Raw genomic sequence first — 16,668 nt, 5'->3', positions numbered from 1 at the left:
GTTAAAAGTAGACTTAAAGTTTACTTTAAGCTCTTAAAGATTATTTTTCTCTCTTCTCCTACCTTCAATGGCAAATCTGTATGACAAATAATATTAAAAGGTAAATTCACTGTTACTTTGAAAATCAACAACAATAAAAAAAATCAATACTATCCATCTATAAGAAAAGCTGGTCAGAGGGGCTGAAAAATTCCTTTTAAGCTTCTATCTGAAGGGTGTACAACACTTACCAACTGGGATGTTTGAGGTGGTCACAGCAGTAGCATGGGATGAATGTGAGGGCATTGTCATAGTAACAATTGTACTTGTGGGAGCTTGTGTGTGTGACACAGTTCCTAAAATGGGAGAGAAAAAGAAAATTCGTCAACAATGGCCACTCTGCACATATTACAGGTTCTCAAAAACCTGAGAAAAGCTCTTGGGAAAAGTTAAGAGAATTTATATAGTCTATTCTTTTTCTCTGACTGAAGCTGAGAAATAAAAAATTAACCTACCACTTACGCTTCATTTTTCCATGACAGAAAGAGTGAGTATGGTGGCTGACTTACCAGCTGTGGTTGCTGAAGAAATGGTGTTTGTTGCCAAAATAGGTGCTACTGTCGCTGCAGCCACTGGTGTGCCCGTACTGAAGATAGTTTTCTGTGGCAGAAAAACCCAGAACACAGTTATAAACAAGAACAGTTCCCACTCAATCCAGTTTAAAAGCAATCACTGCCACCAACACTGTCAGGTTCTTAGCAACTTCTAAATAATTCTGGTTTTAACCCACAGAAGAACCATACAGATGGTTCTTCATCTCTGGTTATACCTGAGCCATGGTATGAAGCTGCTGTTTTGGCGTCCCTAACCCAGGGTGAGAAGGCAGTGTGATTCTTGTTGTTACATCCCGTGACTGAGTAGGACGCTGAATACTAATTGCTGCAGATGGTGGATGCTGGATAGATAAAGTCGGTCGACTGAAAAGATAGAAAAGACATGATTTATAATCTGTCTCCAGACACAATGCAGGCATCAAGGCCCCTTACCACCTTGTACTAGATCAGACTCATAGATCTGTATTTTTTCAGAGTTCTGTGAGGTCTGCTGGTGAACCAGTGAAGTAAATGGCTCATCAAGTTTCTCTTTTGAAACTGCCATGAGCCTCATTTTAAAAAAAGCAATCAGTATGTACCATGAACTGAATAAATTAAACCTAGGTCATTCTCAGTATCCTCTGTATAGTTAATCAATGCTCTACAATAATCTCAAGTAAGCATTATTGTAATAAACACACTTCACTCTATGATCAAAGCTGAAAAAACACACCAAGGTTCTTACTGTTAGGAGTAAAGATTACAGACAACCTTGATTAACAGCAGGTTAAGCCACGAACCTTAAAGTACTGACCCCCGCCCACCTCACAATTTTATACCATTTATTAACAAAGGATAAAAAGTTAGTTATGATTGTCTAATGACTGAAAAGGATATCAGCACAGACAGCACGTCAAATTAACTGGCAGCAAGCTACTGAAACTCAACAAGAGAAAGAACACTTGACAGTACAACAAAATTGGCATCTCAAGTCAGGGGTGAGGACTGACTAATAGATAATGTTGTGAAGATTATGTAACTATTTGGAAAAAATACAATTGGATCCATACCTCACACAGTATATCAGGACAAATATGAAAATGATCAAAGATTTAACAGAAAATTTAGAAGTACATGGAAAAAAGATAAGAGAATTCTTTTATAATCTTGGAGTAGGGAAGTGCTTTCTAAGCATTAAAAGATTTTAAAAATCCACAAGCTATAAAAAATCAGTAAATCTGACTCTGTAAGCAAATAAGCAAACCTCCTACATAGCAAATTATACAAAGTATAATCTTCTATATATACTGAGAGCTCCTAGAAATCAAAAATAGCAGCCCAATAAAAAATAGGCAGAAAAATACAAATAGTTTGCTAAAAAGAAAACACAAATAGTCCCTTGACAAAGAAAAGATACTCACTCTTACTCACAAGAAGAGAAATGCAATTTAAAATACTCTGCGATACCATAATTCACCTATCACCTTGGCAAAAATACCTTCCCAAAATTGACATCATTCTCTGCTATTCAATCTGTAAGGAAATAGGCACTTTTAAACATTCTGGAGGGAGTATAAATTAGTATAAACCTCAGTGAAGGCAATTAAGACAGTGGATACTGTCTGATCACTTTGAGAATTCATCCCATAGATATTCTTGCACACATGCATAATGACCTACATACATGTATAAGATTATTCACTGCAATATTATTTATGATAGTAAAGTACTGGAACCATAAATACATTTACACAATAGATCACTATTGTTTCAACTAAAAGAACACTAAAATTATGTACTAAAATGAAAAGCTTTTGATATATGCTGTTATGTGAAAAAAAAAGTAAAGAATATAGAAATTAAACATTCTTTTGTGTGAAAAGATAAAACTAAGAATTGCATTTGAATTTGGCTGTATTTAAGAAACACTAGGATACCTAAAAAAACTATTACCATTCAGACTTCCAGTCAAGATGGCGATATAGGCAGATACGGCTCACCTCTTCGCACAACCACATCAAAATTACAACTAAAATATAGAAAGATCATTACTCAGGAACGTCAGAAATCAGGTTGAATGGAAATCTGACATCCACAGAATTAAAGAAACCACATCCATCCAGACTGGCAGGAGGGATGTAGACGTGGAAGGGACTGGTGTGGTGGATAAAAATTCAGAAGGGATATCTCAGGAGCGAGGCATCCCAGCCCAACACCAGGCTCCCCCGGGGCCCCGGGTTACAGTGCCAGGAAGGTAACTCCCCACAACTTTTGGCTGTTAAAACCAGTGGGGATTGAGTCGGTGGAAAAAATTGCTGGAACCCCAAGCAGTTCCTCTTAAAGAATCCATACACGATCTTACTTAGACTCACTCCATTATCCCTTTTCTAAACCATCACCCCAGAGCCAGCAAGCTGGGACCATATCTCAGACTCCATTAACCTGTCTAACACCATTTTACCCACCTTCGAGATCCCCAGAGAGTCCACCCTACCCATCTTACCAGACCACCCAAGCTGCTTCTCCATATGAATGGCTGGGCTGGTCTTGGCTCATGCTTCACAACTCTTAGATCCTATCAAATAAGCAATAGTTGGTTTCAGTGAGCCCCAGGCCCAGCACTAGCAATAGCTAGCCTAGATTCACACCTTGGCTTCGCCCGGGAATCTCCAAGCCCAATACAAGTGGCAGCTATCTCAGATTGCTTTACAGCTCAGGTAGGATGGCCCCAGGCAAAACATAGGTGGTGGCTGACCTTGGCCTGCACCATCCATGAAACCCCAGGGCCAGCGCCACCCAATGGCAGCCATAGACAACATCAGAGCACCATCACCCTGCCCTGCACAGAAGATGCCCCCTGGAGGATGGAAGTTGGTGCTAAGTGGCCTGGAGCTGACTGGCCTGGATAAATCACTCCCACTGATCTGCCAACAGCAACCTAGGATCAACTACAACAGCAGGGTGTACTCAGCCCACCCAAAGGGCACACCTCAAATACTCGGCTTGAGTGACAGGGGGCTTGAGTGACAGGGAAGTCTGTGCCACTGGATCCAACAGGACACCTGCTACATTAGTCCACACTACCAAGATACGGAGTCAAAGCACCACAAACACAGGGAGGCTTCCAAAATGAAGAGACAAAAACACATGGCCCAAAGGAAAGAACAGATCAAGACTCCACAAAAAGAGCTAAACAAAATGGAGATAAGCAATCTATCAGATGCAGAGTTCAAAACACTGGTTGTAAAGAAGAACCAAGATGGCGGTGTAGGTAGACACACTGCGCCTCCTCGCACAACCACAACTGACAAAATCGAACAGCAAGGAAGTCCAACACCAAGGAAATAAAAAATAAACATTCATCCACACCTGTAGGAGGGGCGTGACCGAGACTGGCGGAGTGTGGGACGAACGGGGCAGGCAGTCTGACCACTAGCAGACCCTGCGGCCCCACATTCACGCACAGATAAACTGAGAGGGCTGGGCTCAGAGTGGCGGAGAGCAGGGCAGGCAGAGCTGAGGGTAGCACACCGCGGCCCCACACTCACGCACAGATAAACTGGACAAACGGTGGGGAGCAAAGCAGACCACGCAACCCAGGGCTCCAGCTCGGGGAAATAAAGCCTCAAACCTCTGACTGAAAACGCTCACGGGGGTTGGGGCGGCAGCAGGAAAGACTCCCAGCCTCACAGGAGAGACTGTTGGAGAGACCCACAGGGGCCTGGGGCATGCACAAGCCCACCCACTCGGGAGGCAGCACCAGAGGGGCCCGGTTTGATTGTGGGTAGCGGAGTGAAGGATTGAGGTCCGGTGGAGAGTGGGGCGGGCGCCATTGCTCCCTCTTGGCCCCTCCCCCATGTACAGCGTCACAGCACAGCGACCAGCGTTACCCCGCCCCCTGCCCCGCTGAACACATAAGGCTCAGCCCCTTTAAGTAACAGACGCTCCAAGACCAAAAAAAAAAAAAAAAAAAAAAAAAAAAGGCCCAAATGACAGAACACTGCAAAGCTCCAGAAAAAATACAACTTTGCAACGAAGAGATAGCCAACCTATTGAATGCACAGTTCAAAACACCGTTATCAAGATGCTCACAGAATTGGTTGAATTTGTTCAAAAACTAGATGAAAATATGAAGCCTATGCTAAGAGAAACAAAGGAAAATGTACAGGGATCTACTAGTGATGCAAAGGGAACTGGTACTCAAATCAACGGTGTGGACCAGAAGGAAGAAAGAAACATCCAACCAGAAAAGAATGAAGAAACAAGAATTTGGAAAAATGAGGAGAGGCTTAGGAACCTCCAGGACATCTTTAAACATTCCAACATCCAAATTATAGGGGTGCCAGAAGGAGAAGAGGAAGAACAAAAAATCGAAAACTTATTTGAACAAATAATGAAGGAGAACTTTCCTCATATGGCCAAGGAAATAGACTTCCAGGAAGTCCAGGAAGCTCAGAGAGTCCCAAGGAAGCTGAACCCAAGGAGGAACACACAAAGGCACATCATAATTCCATTCCCCAAGATGAAATAGAAGGAGAGAATCTTAGAAGCAGCAAGACAAAAGGACACAGTTACCTACAAAGGAGTTCCCATAAGACTGTCAGCTGATTTCTCCAAAGAGACCTTACAGGCAAGAAGGGGCTGGCAAGAAGTATTCCAAGTCATGAAAGGCAGGGACCTACATCCAAGATTACTGTATCCAGCAAAGCTATCATTTAGAATGGAAGGGCAGATAAAGTGCTTCTCAGATAAGGTCAAGTTAAAGAAGTTCATCATCACCAAGCCCTTATTATATGAAATGTTAAAGGGAGTTACCTAAGAAAAAGAAGATAAAAAGTAGGAACAGTAAAAATGACAGCAAACTCACAGTTACTAACGACCACACCTAAAACAAAAACAAGAGCAAACTAGGCAAACAACTAGAACAGGAACAGAACCATAGAGATGGAGATCACATGGAGGGTTGTCAATAGGAGAGTGGGAGGGGGAGGGGGACGGGGGGAAAGGTACAGAGAATAAGTAGCATAGATGATAGGTGGAAAATAGACAGGGGGAGGGTAAGAATAGTGTAAGAAATGTAGAAGCCAAAGAACTTATAAGTATGACCCATGGACATGAACTATATATAGGGGGGGAATGTGGGAGGGAGGGGGTGGGCAGGATGGAGTGGAGTGGGGGGGGGAAATGGGACAACTGTAATAGCATAATCAATAAATACATTTTTTAAAAAAAGAAAGTATCCAAATAAATAAAATACCAAAAAAAATATTTTAAAGAAAAGATTTAAAAATATGAATAAATGACCAAAAAAAGAATGATAAAAAAACAAAACAAAACACTAGTTATAAGGATGCTCAAAGAACTTAGAGAGGACCTCAACATAATAAAAAGGATCCACTCAGAAATAAAGGATACAGTAATTAAAATAAAGAACAATTCACAGGGAAACAACAGTAGAGTAGATGAAGCCGAGAATCAAGTCAATGACTTCGAACATAGGTAAGCAAAAAACAACCAATCAGAACAACAAGAAGAAAAATGTATGTCAAAAAGGAGGAAAGTGTAAGAAGCTTCTGGGAAAACTTTAAGAGACCAACATTTGCATCATAAGGGTGCTAAGAAGGAGAAGAGAAAGAGCAAGAATTTAGAAATTTGAAAAAATAATGAAAGAAAACCGACCTAATTCAGTGAAGGAAATAGACATGCAAGTCCAGGAAGCACAGAGAGTCTCAAATAGGATGGATGCAAAGAAGCCCACTCCAAGACACATAATTAAGATGCCAAATGTTAAAGATAAAAAGAGAATCTTAAAAGCAGCAAGAGAAAAGAAGTTAGTTACCTACAAGGGAGTTCCCGTAAGACTATTAGCTAATTTCTCAAAAGAAACTTTGCAGGCTGAAGGGACTGGCAAGAAATATTGAAAGTCATGAAAAGCAGGAACCAAGGTTGGCCAAGATTGCTCTACCCAACAAAAATATCATTTAAAAATCGAAGGGCAGATAAAGAGCTTCCCAGACAAGGAAAAACTAAAGGAGTTCATTGTCACCAAACCATTATTATCTGAAATGTTAAAGGGATTTATTTAAGAAAAAGAAGATGATCAAAACTATGAACAATAAAATTACAAAAAATATAAATGAACAACTGAATCTAAAAACCAACCAAACTATGCAAACAAAAAGAACAGAGACAGAATCATGGATATAGAGGGCATTTTGATGGCTGCTAGAAGGGAGTGGGCTGTAGGGGGATGAGTGAAGATGTGAGGGGATTAGAAGCACAAATAGGTAGTTACAGAATAGCCACAGGGATATAAAACACAGTATAAGAAATGGAGTAGCCAAAGAACTTACACGCATGACCCATGGACATGAACAATGGTGTGCGGATTGCCTGAGGGAGTGGGGGTGCTGGGTACAGGGGGGTAAAGGGAGAAAAAAATCAGGACAATGGTAATAGAATAATCAATAAAATTAGGTCAATGATGAGAACTCTTATGGCCCTGAAGGAGAGGATGACTTAAAAATCATGCTCAATATGTTCACGCTGAGGCCCAGGGGGGGGGTGGGGGGGGTTGGGAATTTAAAAAATTTAAAAAACCCAAACAAACAAAACCATTACCAGGTTGTCTTAAAAAGGAAAAGCAACATACACTTCTGGTAGATGGAGGAGAGAGAAGAGTGATACTCCTCACTGTATACCTTTTTATGCTTTTGTATTTGGACATATGTGAATATAAAGTAGGGATAAGAAAATGTGATCAATTGAGTTGTAAAGATAAAAATGTGACCAAGACTTCATGTGTCCAAACTAAGCAATGGTTTTCAACAATAAGGATCCCTTCTCAAAATGCTGTAAAATCAGACCACGAGCTATCAGTGAATAAAGTTTATAATGGCTGGCTTTCTCCCTGCAGAACTAAATGGCATATACCATTCGAGCTCAGAGGAAAGTAGAAGCTTGGCCACCAGTGCAACTGCGGAACTTGGTGAAGCTCACTGAGTTAGACAGCATACTGTTGCAGACTGGATGCTTAATGGTTGACTACATAGGGTTCTAAGTACAGTGTCAAAAAAGCCAGGCACTCCCTGTATTTGAAATAAAAACACTAAGAGAGATGCATGTATACATAATTCAAATACTGACAAATTTTAGGATAAATAAGCCTAAACAGTTTTAAACAAAGAACAATGCCAATAGTATCACCTGGAAAGGCACTCCTTAATTCAAACTTCAACACATTTATATTTTAAGAGGTACAACTCACACAAAAATGTACCCCAAAGGAGTATTTACACATGGTGGGGACAAAAGTAGGTTTACAGTTGTGAGTAAGCAAAATAGAGTTTATTCTTGTATTATTATTTACTAATTATTGTGTTATTTCAATATGAACAACTATAAACCTTTATTTGCCCTTTCCTGTATTAAGTATTTAGATGTTTTTAAGTGTTTTTCAAAACACAGACTATAGTTGTCTTGGATTTTCATTTACTCTAATAAAAAAAAGTTATTGCCCTGACTGGTGTGGTATTGGTTGGGCACTGTCCTGTAAAGCAAAAGGTCACCAGTTCAACTCCTGGTCAGGGAACATGCCTGGGTTGCAGGTTCGGTCCCTGATCCAGGCACGCATGAGAGGATACTGTTCAATGAATATTTATCTCTCACACAGATGTTTTTCTGCCTTGCTTTCTCCCCCACCCCTTCTTTCCCTCTCTAAAACAAATACATAAATAAATAAAATCTTTTAAAAATGTATTAATATATAGGGTTAGGCAAAAGTAGGTTTATAGTTGTGACTATGCAAATAATTAACATTTATTAATTATTGTATTATTTATTTCTATTATTTCCATACTCACAACTGTAAACCTACTCTTGCCCACCTCATACATATAATGCACATTACATGCCAGGTATGTTTTAAGTACTTTTCATACAGTATATCATTACTCCTCATAAAGATCTCTGAAGTAGGTAATATTATTGCCATTTTTTAGATGAGAAAATTGAGCCATGTACTCTTTGACCTAGCACTACCACTTCCACAAATATATCTTCAAGGTACACCGTCACAAACATGTAATGGTCAACTACAGAATATATTAAGAGAAAAATGCAAGGTAAGAAACTGTATATATAAATATAACATGCTGAAACAAAGGAATGGAAAAAAGGAAAATGTATGTGTTTATCTGTGTGTATACTTATTCTTGGGAAAAGGAACTGAGAGTACAAATAACAATAAAATGGCAGCCTACCTAGAGCGGATGGTAACTTGGGAAGGAACAGGGGTACTTGTGAATCCATCTTTACATTAGCTTTGATTTTTAAACCAAATCAATATTGTCCATGTTTAAATAGTTCAAAAAGCAAATACTAAAATTGAAAACAAATAATCCTAACAATAAAATTGTAATAAACATTGACTGGAAACAATAAAAAATTAACAGGTTAATTTATTTTTAAAAGATTCATTTCTTTTTAGACAGAGGGGAAGAAAGGGAGAGAGAGGGAGAGAAACATCGATTGGCTGCCTCTCTCACGCCCCTAACTGGGGACCAGGCCTGCAACCCAGGCATGTGTTCTGACTGGGAATCAAAACAGTAACCTTTCGCTTTGCGAGATGATGCCCAACTCATGCCCACTGAGCTATGCTGGTCAGGGCTTAACAGGTTACTTTAGAAAGCAAAGGATAGGAACACGGGTAATTGGTATCTGTAAAATGGAGATGAGAGTGACACTCCTCACTATATACATTTTTCAAGTTATATTTTGGAAACATGAATATAAATTAGGACAAAGAAGATGTTAAGTCACGTTTCACAGGGAAAAGAGTCACTTCAAGTGACTTTTGAACATTCTCCCTCTACTTACTGGAATCTAGTCTGAGAACACAAAGAATGTGAAGAAATCTTTTTTCTCTCTTTTTTTAAAAGATTTTATTTATTTATTTTAGAGAGGGGAAGGGAGGGTGAAAGAGAGGGAGAGAAACATCAATGTGTGGTTGCCTCTTCCACGCCCCCAACCAGGGACCTGGTCTGCAACCCAGGCATGTGCCCTGACTGGGAATCAAACCAGTGACCAGACCCTTTGGTTTGCAGGCCGGCATTCATTCAATCCACTGCGCCACAGCAGCCAGGGCAGAATGTGGAGAAATCTTAAAGTTTACTCAGTAGTCTTGCTGTTAGTAGTAATCTAGAGAAATCAAGAGGTTAAATTTATGCCAAGTGAACTTGGGACTCTGCATTCTTACTGTGAAACTACTTTTTAAAAATATTCTGGATGAACAAAACCCAAGTAGTTGTATATTAATGTCTTCAGGAAACAAGGTTTTCAATTTAAGACAAAAGATACACAAACACAAAATCTAAGAAAGCAAGGAAAAACCTGTAATGTTACCTGTCTTTACTATATTGACTAGCTCTGTCCACAGAAACAGCCCAAAAGCTGAGACACCTCGCAAGCAACATGTACCCTAGTACCCAAGTCTTGGGTTCTAAATACTATTTCTAGTACACAAACTAAGAATCCTTGGAGAAATGGCTAGTTTCAAGATTAGAGATTAGGGAATCAGGGAAAGTAAAAAAAGAGCCTGATTCATCCTGTATTAAAAAAAAAGAAAACACACAGACTATCAGGAGTTAGCAAAAGGACCTGAGCCAGTTTGATGGGGTTCTCACTAGCCAAATTTGCAGCAACTGTGAGAAAAAGAAAGGGATTTTGAACAAATCAAACATCTTCAGTCCCTAGTGGAAACTCAACCCCTCACCCCAAAAGGTCAAAAAGATGAAGTAAGGTCAGCCAGCTAGAAAGTGCTCCCAAGTATATTTATTGTCTTAATCATGATCCTATTTCTCTCATTGATTTTTTTTTCTTTTTAATGGACTCAAAGGGATACACACCTGCTTTAGAAGCTGGACATACTCAGAAAATAAGGAGTTAATTTACTACAAGTGGACTGTGACCACCTCCAGTGTTCAGCCAGGTTCTTGTTTGACCTCTTTGAAGTGACAACAAGAAGTACTATAGGCAGAGACTACCGGTTTGATATTTTTTCCTTCTCCTTTTAGAGAACAGTAACAAGAAAAACCAAAAATAAGAATGCAGCCTCCATCTTTGGCAAAACTCAACCCACTGAATATCTACCTGAATAGATAGCAGAACTGCCAAAGTTAGTAATAACTGAGTGACACAGGAGGCAATGGAGAGAGGATTTCTGTAGCTATAATTTAAGGGGTAAAACCCAATTAAGTATAATTCTCCAGAGTAAGGGCCATACTCTGACATAGGAGACTGAAATCCCGTTTTAACAGTGGCTGCTGGACATGAAACAGGACCCAGATTGATTCCAAGACTCAAGATGCAACGCATGACTGCTTCCATGATACGAAACCACAAAAAAACAATGTAAGAGTTCACTGGGAGTTATGACAACAGTAGAAGACAAAATAAATGCACAGAGATCAACAGAAATCTCTGTTCAAAAGGAAAACAGCTGTTTCAGGAGTGAAGGCAAAGTTAAAAGAACTTGAGAAACAATGCTAAAAACTTAATAGGGGTCAGAGAAAACTGTGAAAAAAAGCAAGCAGAAAGGGGAAAAACAGTTTAAAAGTATTAGATAAGCAAGTCCTGAAAAAAGACAACAAACGCATAAATGGATGCCCCTCCAAATGGAATAAACACATAAATATAAAATTCAAGCAAACTTTTAATACATATAGTTATATGTTGCACATTAAAAAGGCATACACCATGTTACAGAACAAAATGTTACATACTGGTCACTACAATACACATTCTAGTAAAGCTGCTGAAATTCAATGATAAAGAACCTTAGGTCAAGGGGCAAAAATATCAAGATCCTTCTAACGGGTTAAAAAAAAAAATCTGGCTGACCTCAGACTTCTGTACAGCATTATCTAGCCCTAGAAAGCAGAGAAAAAAAACCCCTACAAAGTACTCAAGGAAAGAATACAGAAACCAAATTCTTTATCAGCCAAACTACTGCTTAAGGATAAGATACCTGTTAAATGGTTTTAAGCATGTGAAAACTGAAAATATTAGTCCTGTAAGCCCCTCTTAAAGAAAGTCATAGAGAATTTCATTCCACCAAGTAATGAGGAAAAAAAATTCAAAGAACTGGCAGAAAGAATTGAATCTATTTAAAAGAAACTTCCACTTAAAAAAAAAAAAAAAATTGGAACTTTCCTTTTTTTTCTATGCCTTGAGTCAATTTAATTATCATTGGTTATCTGGTCTTTGGGAGTTTGGTAGAATTCAATAAAATATTCTGGGTTTTCTGGGAGATGGCACTTTGAAATTTTTTTCTACTGAGTATTGCTTTACGGAAAATGGACTATTTAAATGTTCTAACTCCAGAATTCAAAGGGAGTTAGGTATTAGGAATTTATCATAGTTATATAAGCAGGAAAATCATCTGATCATGAGGGCTTTTGTGTGTTTAAACACTAACATATTTCTAGTGTCTAGAGCATTGACTGGCACACAAGTACATACGTATTTGCTGTATGAGTGAATGCTGAAACTATTTCTGACAAAATTCAAACATCTATTTTAATTTTAAAATTCAGTATTATACTGGAAAAGGTAGCTACTCCAATAACAACATGGTTAAAAAAAACAATCTAACCCTACTTTTCATTGTATACACACTTACACCTTTTGAAATTTCATCATACCATCTGAATCTACTAACTTTTTAAAGATAATTTAAAGTTAAAATGACAACACACAGTGGATTTTATGTTCGGAAGTTACATCTCCTTGTAAATCAGACAATAATTCAATTACGAAAAAGTAAAATGTCCTCATTTTATTGAAGAGGGGACTAAGAATCAGGGAAGTTGAGAAACTTGCTTAATGTCACACAGCAAGTAAATGATAGAGCTAATGGTTAAAGGTAAGTCCTAGGTACCATTCTGCATTTAAATGTCATTTTCTTCAGAGTTTGGTTCTAGGCCCTCTCTTGACGCTACTCATTTCCCCTGGAATAAGATACCTCAGAGATTTAATTGTAGACCATCTGCCAATGACTTCCAAACCCATGATCTCTTCAACCACCTGTTAATCACAGCCATTTGACAGTTCGAGAGAAACTCAGTATCCAGAAACACTACCTTCTTTCTAAAATATGCTTTCTTTCCCTTGTGTCCTTTCAATGTACTTGGTCCAGTAAGGAAGAAATCAAGGTGGCATCTCAGACTCCTCCCTGTTCTGCCTTGCCTCCAACTAGTGATCAAGTCTTGTGGAGGGTCTCTGGTTTCTGACAGCTCTATTCCTCATACCTACTAGCTCTTCTTTTGTTTAGTGAATCTCTTCTTGTTTCTATTGCCAAATGTTTTCTCTGGCATCCACATAACCAATTACAGAATCAAGAAAGACCACCAGAAAACTGTGTGTTCCTGGAAAGACTCATTATCCCGCTGCCTTTCCCAACCATGTTGTCATAGCCTCACCTCCACTATATGGCTTGGGGATCATGAAGACATATATCACCATGTCTTCATCCATAATAGTGTCACTCATAAGCATCATCAGAGACCATCCCTCAGCAACCAGACTTTATCCCTGTATAGAAAGATCTCTCTTAATTATACTATCTTCCCATTTCAAACACCCAACCCTTCCACTGTACCCAGTGGATTTACAATTCATCAATCCCCTGTATCCTCAACATATTTTCTGAGTATATCCTTACCTTCATGTCCTAATGAATCTTGGTGCTCCTAAGAACACTGCTTCTCCTACTGGGAGCTATTTTCTCCCTCATACATCTCTCTCCCATCTATATTGTCTTCCTAAATTATCTCCTCTAGAACTCTTCCCTGAACTGCAGACTCATATGTTAGCCTATCTGAACTTGGGTGTCTGAAAGTCAGAAAAAGCTTAAAACACCCAGAATCACAGTCTAGACTTCCTCCCACTGTTCTACATCTCAAGTTAACACAACTCCACCTTCCTAGCTGCACAGCCCAACTCGTGCTAGCATAATCCTGACTCTCTTCTTTCTCCCATAGTACCCCTCCATGCAATTCTTCCAAAATCCCCGACTATCTTCAAAATTCTATTCAGAATCTAACCATGTCTTTCCACCTCCAACAATGGTCTCTCCTGGACTTTTGCCATGCCCTTCTAAACAACTTCTATTTCCAATTCTGCCTCTCTACAGCCTATTCTACCCAGCAACCAGGATGATCCAACTAAATCTTCAGATCATTGCACAGCCCTGCTCAAACTCCACCAAGGCTCCCTCTGTACCCCAGTGAAGACAAACTCCTGAGTGTGGTCTGTAAAGCCTCACGTGATCTGGGGACCCTGTAACCTCCTAAAATAATCTCCTGCTGCTCCTTTTACATGGCAAACACTATCCTGTCTCAGGGAGTTTGCACTTACTTTTCTCACTGTGGAATACTCTTATTCCAGATAATCACATGGCTCACTTAATCATGTCTTCTAATTTTTTGCTCAAATGTATTCTTATCAACAAACCCTCCCTGATCACCTTATACAAAAAAAAATGTAAGCTCCTGCACTGCCTACCCTGCCACTCCAAATCCCATTCACCCAACCTGATTTTCCCCCCAAAATGCTCTTCACCATTTAAAAAAGTGCGTGTGTGTTTATGTATGTATGTATGTGTCTGTGTGCGTGCACGCGCGTGTGTGTTTCCATATATACACATATGTATTTCCTGTATATCACCAGACCCTGAAAATAGAAACTCTAGGGCAGGAATGTTTGTTTTATCCTTAGTATCTAGAATACCATATAGAGCACTTAAAAAAGAACTCAGTAAGTATTATAAATGAAGGAATAAAGGAAGGAAAGAAAAAAGGGACAGATGGGATGATGGCAGGATGGCTCCATCATTAAACCCCCACACCTACCTAAGTGTTGAATCAGTGGCATGTGCTGCTGTTGTAGTGATGACTGGAGACTGAGCTCTAGTGGCTGAGACAGTCGCTACCACAGCAGGAGGGATGGTGTTAGAGGTGGTCACAGGTGGACGAGACTACCAAGAGAAGAGAAAAAATATTTCATTTAAAACAAAAACCAAAATTTAGTAAGTCAATCACTAAAAGTAAAATTTGAAACTTGGGTCTTCAAACAAGTATGTTAATGTCCAAATGATAGTAAATTCTTGCCATTCTTATTAAGGAATTCTCTCTTTGGATAGGCTGTTATAAAAACAAGAGAAAGAATTATAAAAAAAAATCTAATTTTGGATGAGTAACACACAGGTCCCTTCTTTCCAAATGTAACTGGATACAAAATTACATCCTACTGTTAGTACGAACCGGGATCTACCCATTCAGATCTAGAATTCCCACAGATAGGTTGTTGGTCCTGGTGTAGATGTTTTAAATTACCACAGAACCAGTGTTTTACACAGAGGGCCTACTTAGGTGTTAACTCTCAGGCCATCTAGGTCAGCATACTAAAGGCAAACACATGCTAATATAATAGTATTCTTTGCTAACAGAAGACTCAGGGTGCCCAGATGGTTTTCAGACGTTTTCACATGGAAATATTTCCCTTACCACTATAACTGTGTGTAAATCTCTACCTGACAAGTAAGTTTCACACTGGGCTTCACCTGCTTGTACACTGTTAATTCTTGTATTCATCTGAGTTCTTAGTAGTTCCTCTTTTCTGACCTTGTTACATGTGTTAAATCTACAAACTCTGCCCATTCTTGATCTCTGTTTTTCACTTTTCAACCTCTTAAACCTATGGTGTCTACTGTTAAGACTTGTTTCATTCTAGGACTGTTGCACTATTTTCCTCACTAGTGAGGTTCCTTGTCTTGGGGGGCCTAATCAGTTTCCAAATGTGTTGTGTTAGCCAGCAGGTGCTTTTGTTTTGTCTTAATTTGAAAGCTCTAGCTGGGACATGTACCCCCCACTGTGCTAATCAGTACTTTCCTTTACTTAAACTCAGCTGTTTGATACATATGTCTGGTACCCAAAGGTATTTGAATTTCCACCTCCTACATGTAATTCAGCTAAGTTAATCTTTCACAGTCCTTTCTCTGATCATACATTACTGCATTCAAAAACTTATTAGCTCTCTGCAATGTACAAAATCAAGTTTACACTCCGTATCTTAGGAGTGTTGAATTTATAGACACCACAATATCATCAAGTAATAACATTATACTTCAGTAGTACTGAGGCCACAAATTTACCTGAAACAAAGTTGAAAGGCATGGACTGTCTTCCTCAAAGTATACATATGTGCATGAAATATTTAGGGGTTTATAAACCCCTATCCAAATTAGAATCCCTCAGTTCAAACTAACCTTTACTAAACACTGTATATAACCAATCCTTGCCACTGTTCATAGTACTGGTCCCCTCACTACCTCTTCACTTTCTCTGAATCCCCATTACCATGCTCATCCTAACAAAACCCCCCATTACCATGCTCATCCTTCCCTTCCTACCTCTTCTAAATTCCTAGAGTGGATCACACGACACTGTATACAGTTCAACCTTCTCAACAGCTTGGCAACTAGACTGAAAGTCACTTGAAGTCACAGGACTCTCACAGTGCCTATCAGAATGAATGACTAAGAGTAGGTACTTCGTCCTTACCGGCTGACTGCCCAGATGCCAGACATACCTGGATTGGCTGGTGAATGATGTGCTGGACTGCTGGCTGAGCTGTAGCAGCATTTGGCAACTGGGAAGTCGGTCTCAGGACTGTGGTTACCTTAGAACTAGACATCACAGCAGCAGCAGCTGCACCTGGAAAAATAATTTTTTCATTAGTACACTCAAAATTTAAATAGTTCTCATTACATTCTCTGGAAAAATGATCAGAATTTCTAAAACTCATTGTCAGTATTCAGTGGAAGTGCTTTCTGTGTATCTCTTAATTTCATCACATAGACCATTAAGAAAACGTGCACTGAAGGGTTGAGACTTAAGTTTATTAGTCCGTACCGCTTCTTCAAAAACATTCAATACTGGCTGTTTTTTGTTTTTGTAACTGTAAGTATGTATCAGTGAAGCACACGATGAACAGCCAGTGTGGTGTTGCTGCCCTGGTTCAAGTCCAGGCTCCAACA

The 16,668-nt window shown here is 39.3% G+C and overlaps 1 protein-coding gene and 1 non-coding gene across 7 annotated transcripts in view; one reads left to right on the top strand and one right to left on the bottom strand.

Moving 5' to 3' along the window:
• Positions 1 to 16,668, bottom strand: part of SAP130 (Sin3A associated protein 130) — an 84,942-nt gene that overhangs the window by 52,642 nt on the left and 15,632 nt on the right. For all 6 annotated transcript variants that reach the window (XM_024569598.3, XM_024569602.3, XM_071220644.1 and 3 more), the window contains exons 6-10: positions 16,221 to 16,345; positions 14,483 to 14,607; positions 809 to 956; positions 549 to 639; positions 231 to 335 (exon numbers count right to left, since the gene is read on the bottom strand). In XM_024569598.3, coding sequence (XP_024425366.1) covers positions 231 to 335; positions 549 to 639; positions 809 to 956; positions 14,483 to 14,607; positions 16,221 to 16,345 — 594 coding nt within the window. The remainder of the gene's footprint in view (positions 1 to 230; positions 336 to 548; positions 640 to 808; positions 957 to 14,482; positions 14,608 to 16,220; positions 16,346 to 16,668) is intronic.
• LOC112313208 (small nucleolar RNA SNORD115) lies at positions 7,048 to 7,127 on the top strand. Its single transcript, XR_002975670.1, has one exon. It is a non-coding gene; the product is annotated as a small nucleolar RNA SNORD115 (small nucleolar RNA).

Source organism: Desmodus rotundus, chromosome 2 (genome assembly GCF_022682495.2).
Source record: "Desmodus rotundus isolate HL8 chromosome 2, HLdesRot8A.1, whole genome shotgun sequence".
In the NCBI taxonomy this organism is placed as follows: domain Eukaryota; kingdom Metazoa; phylum Chordata; class Mammalia; order Chiroptera; family Phyllostomidae; genus Desmodus; species Desmodus rotundus.
This window is presented reverse-complemented; position numbering and strand designations above follow the sequence as displayed.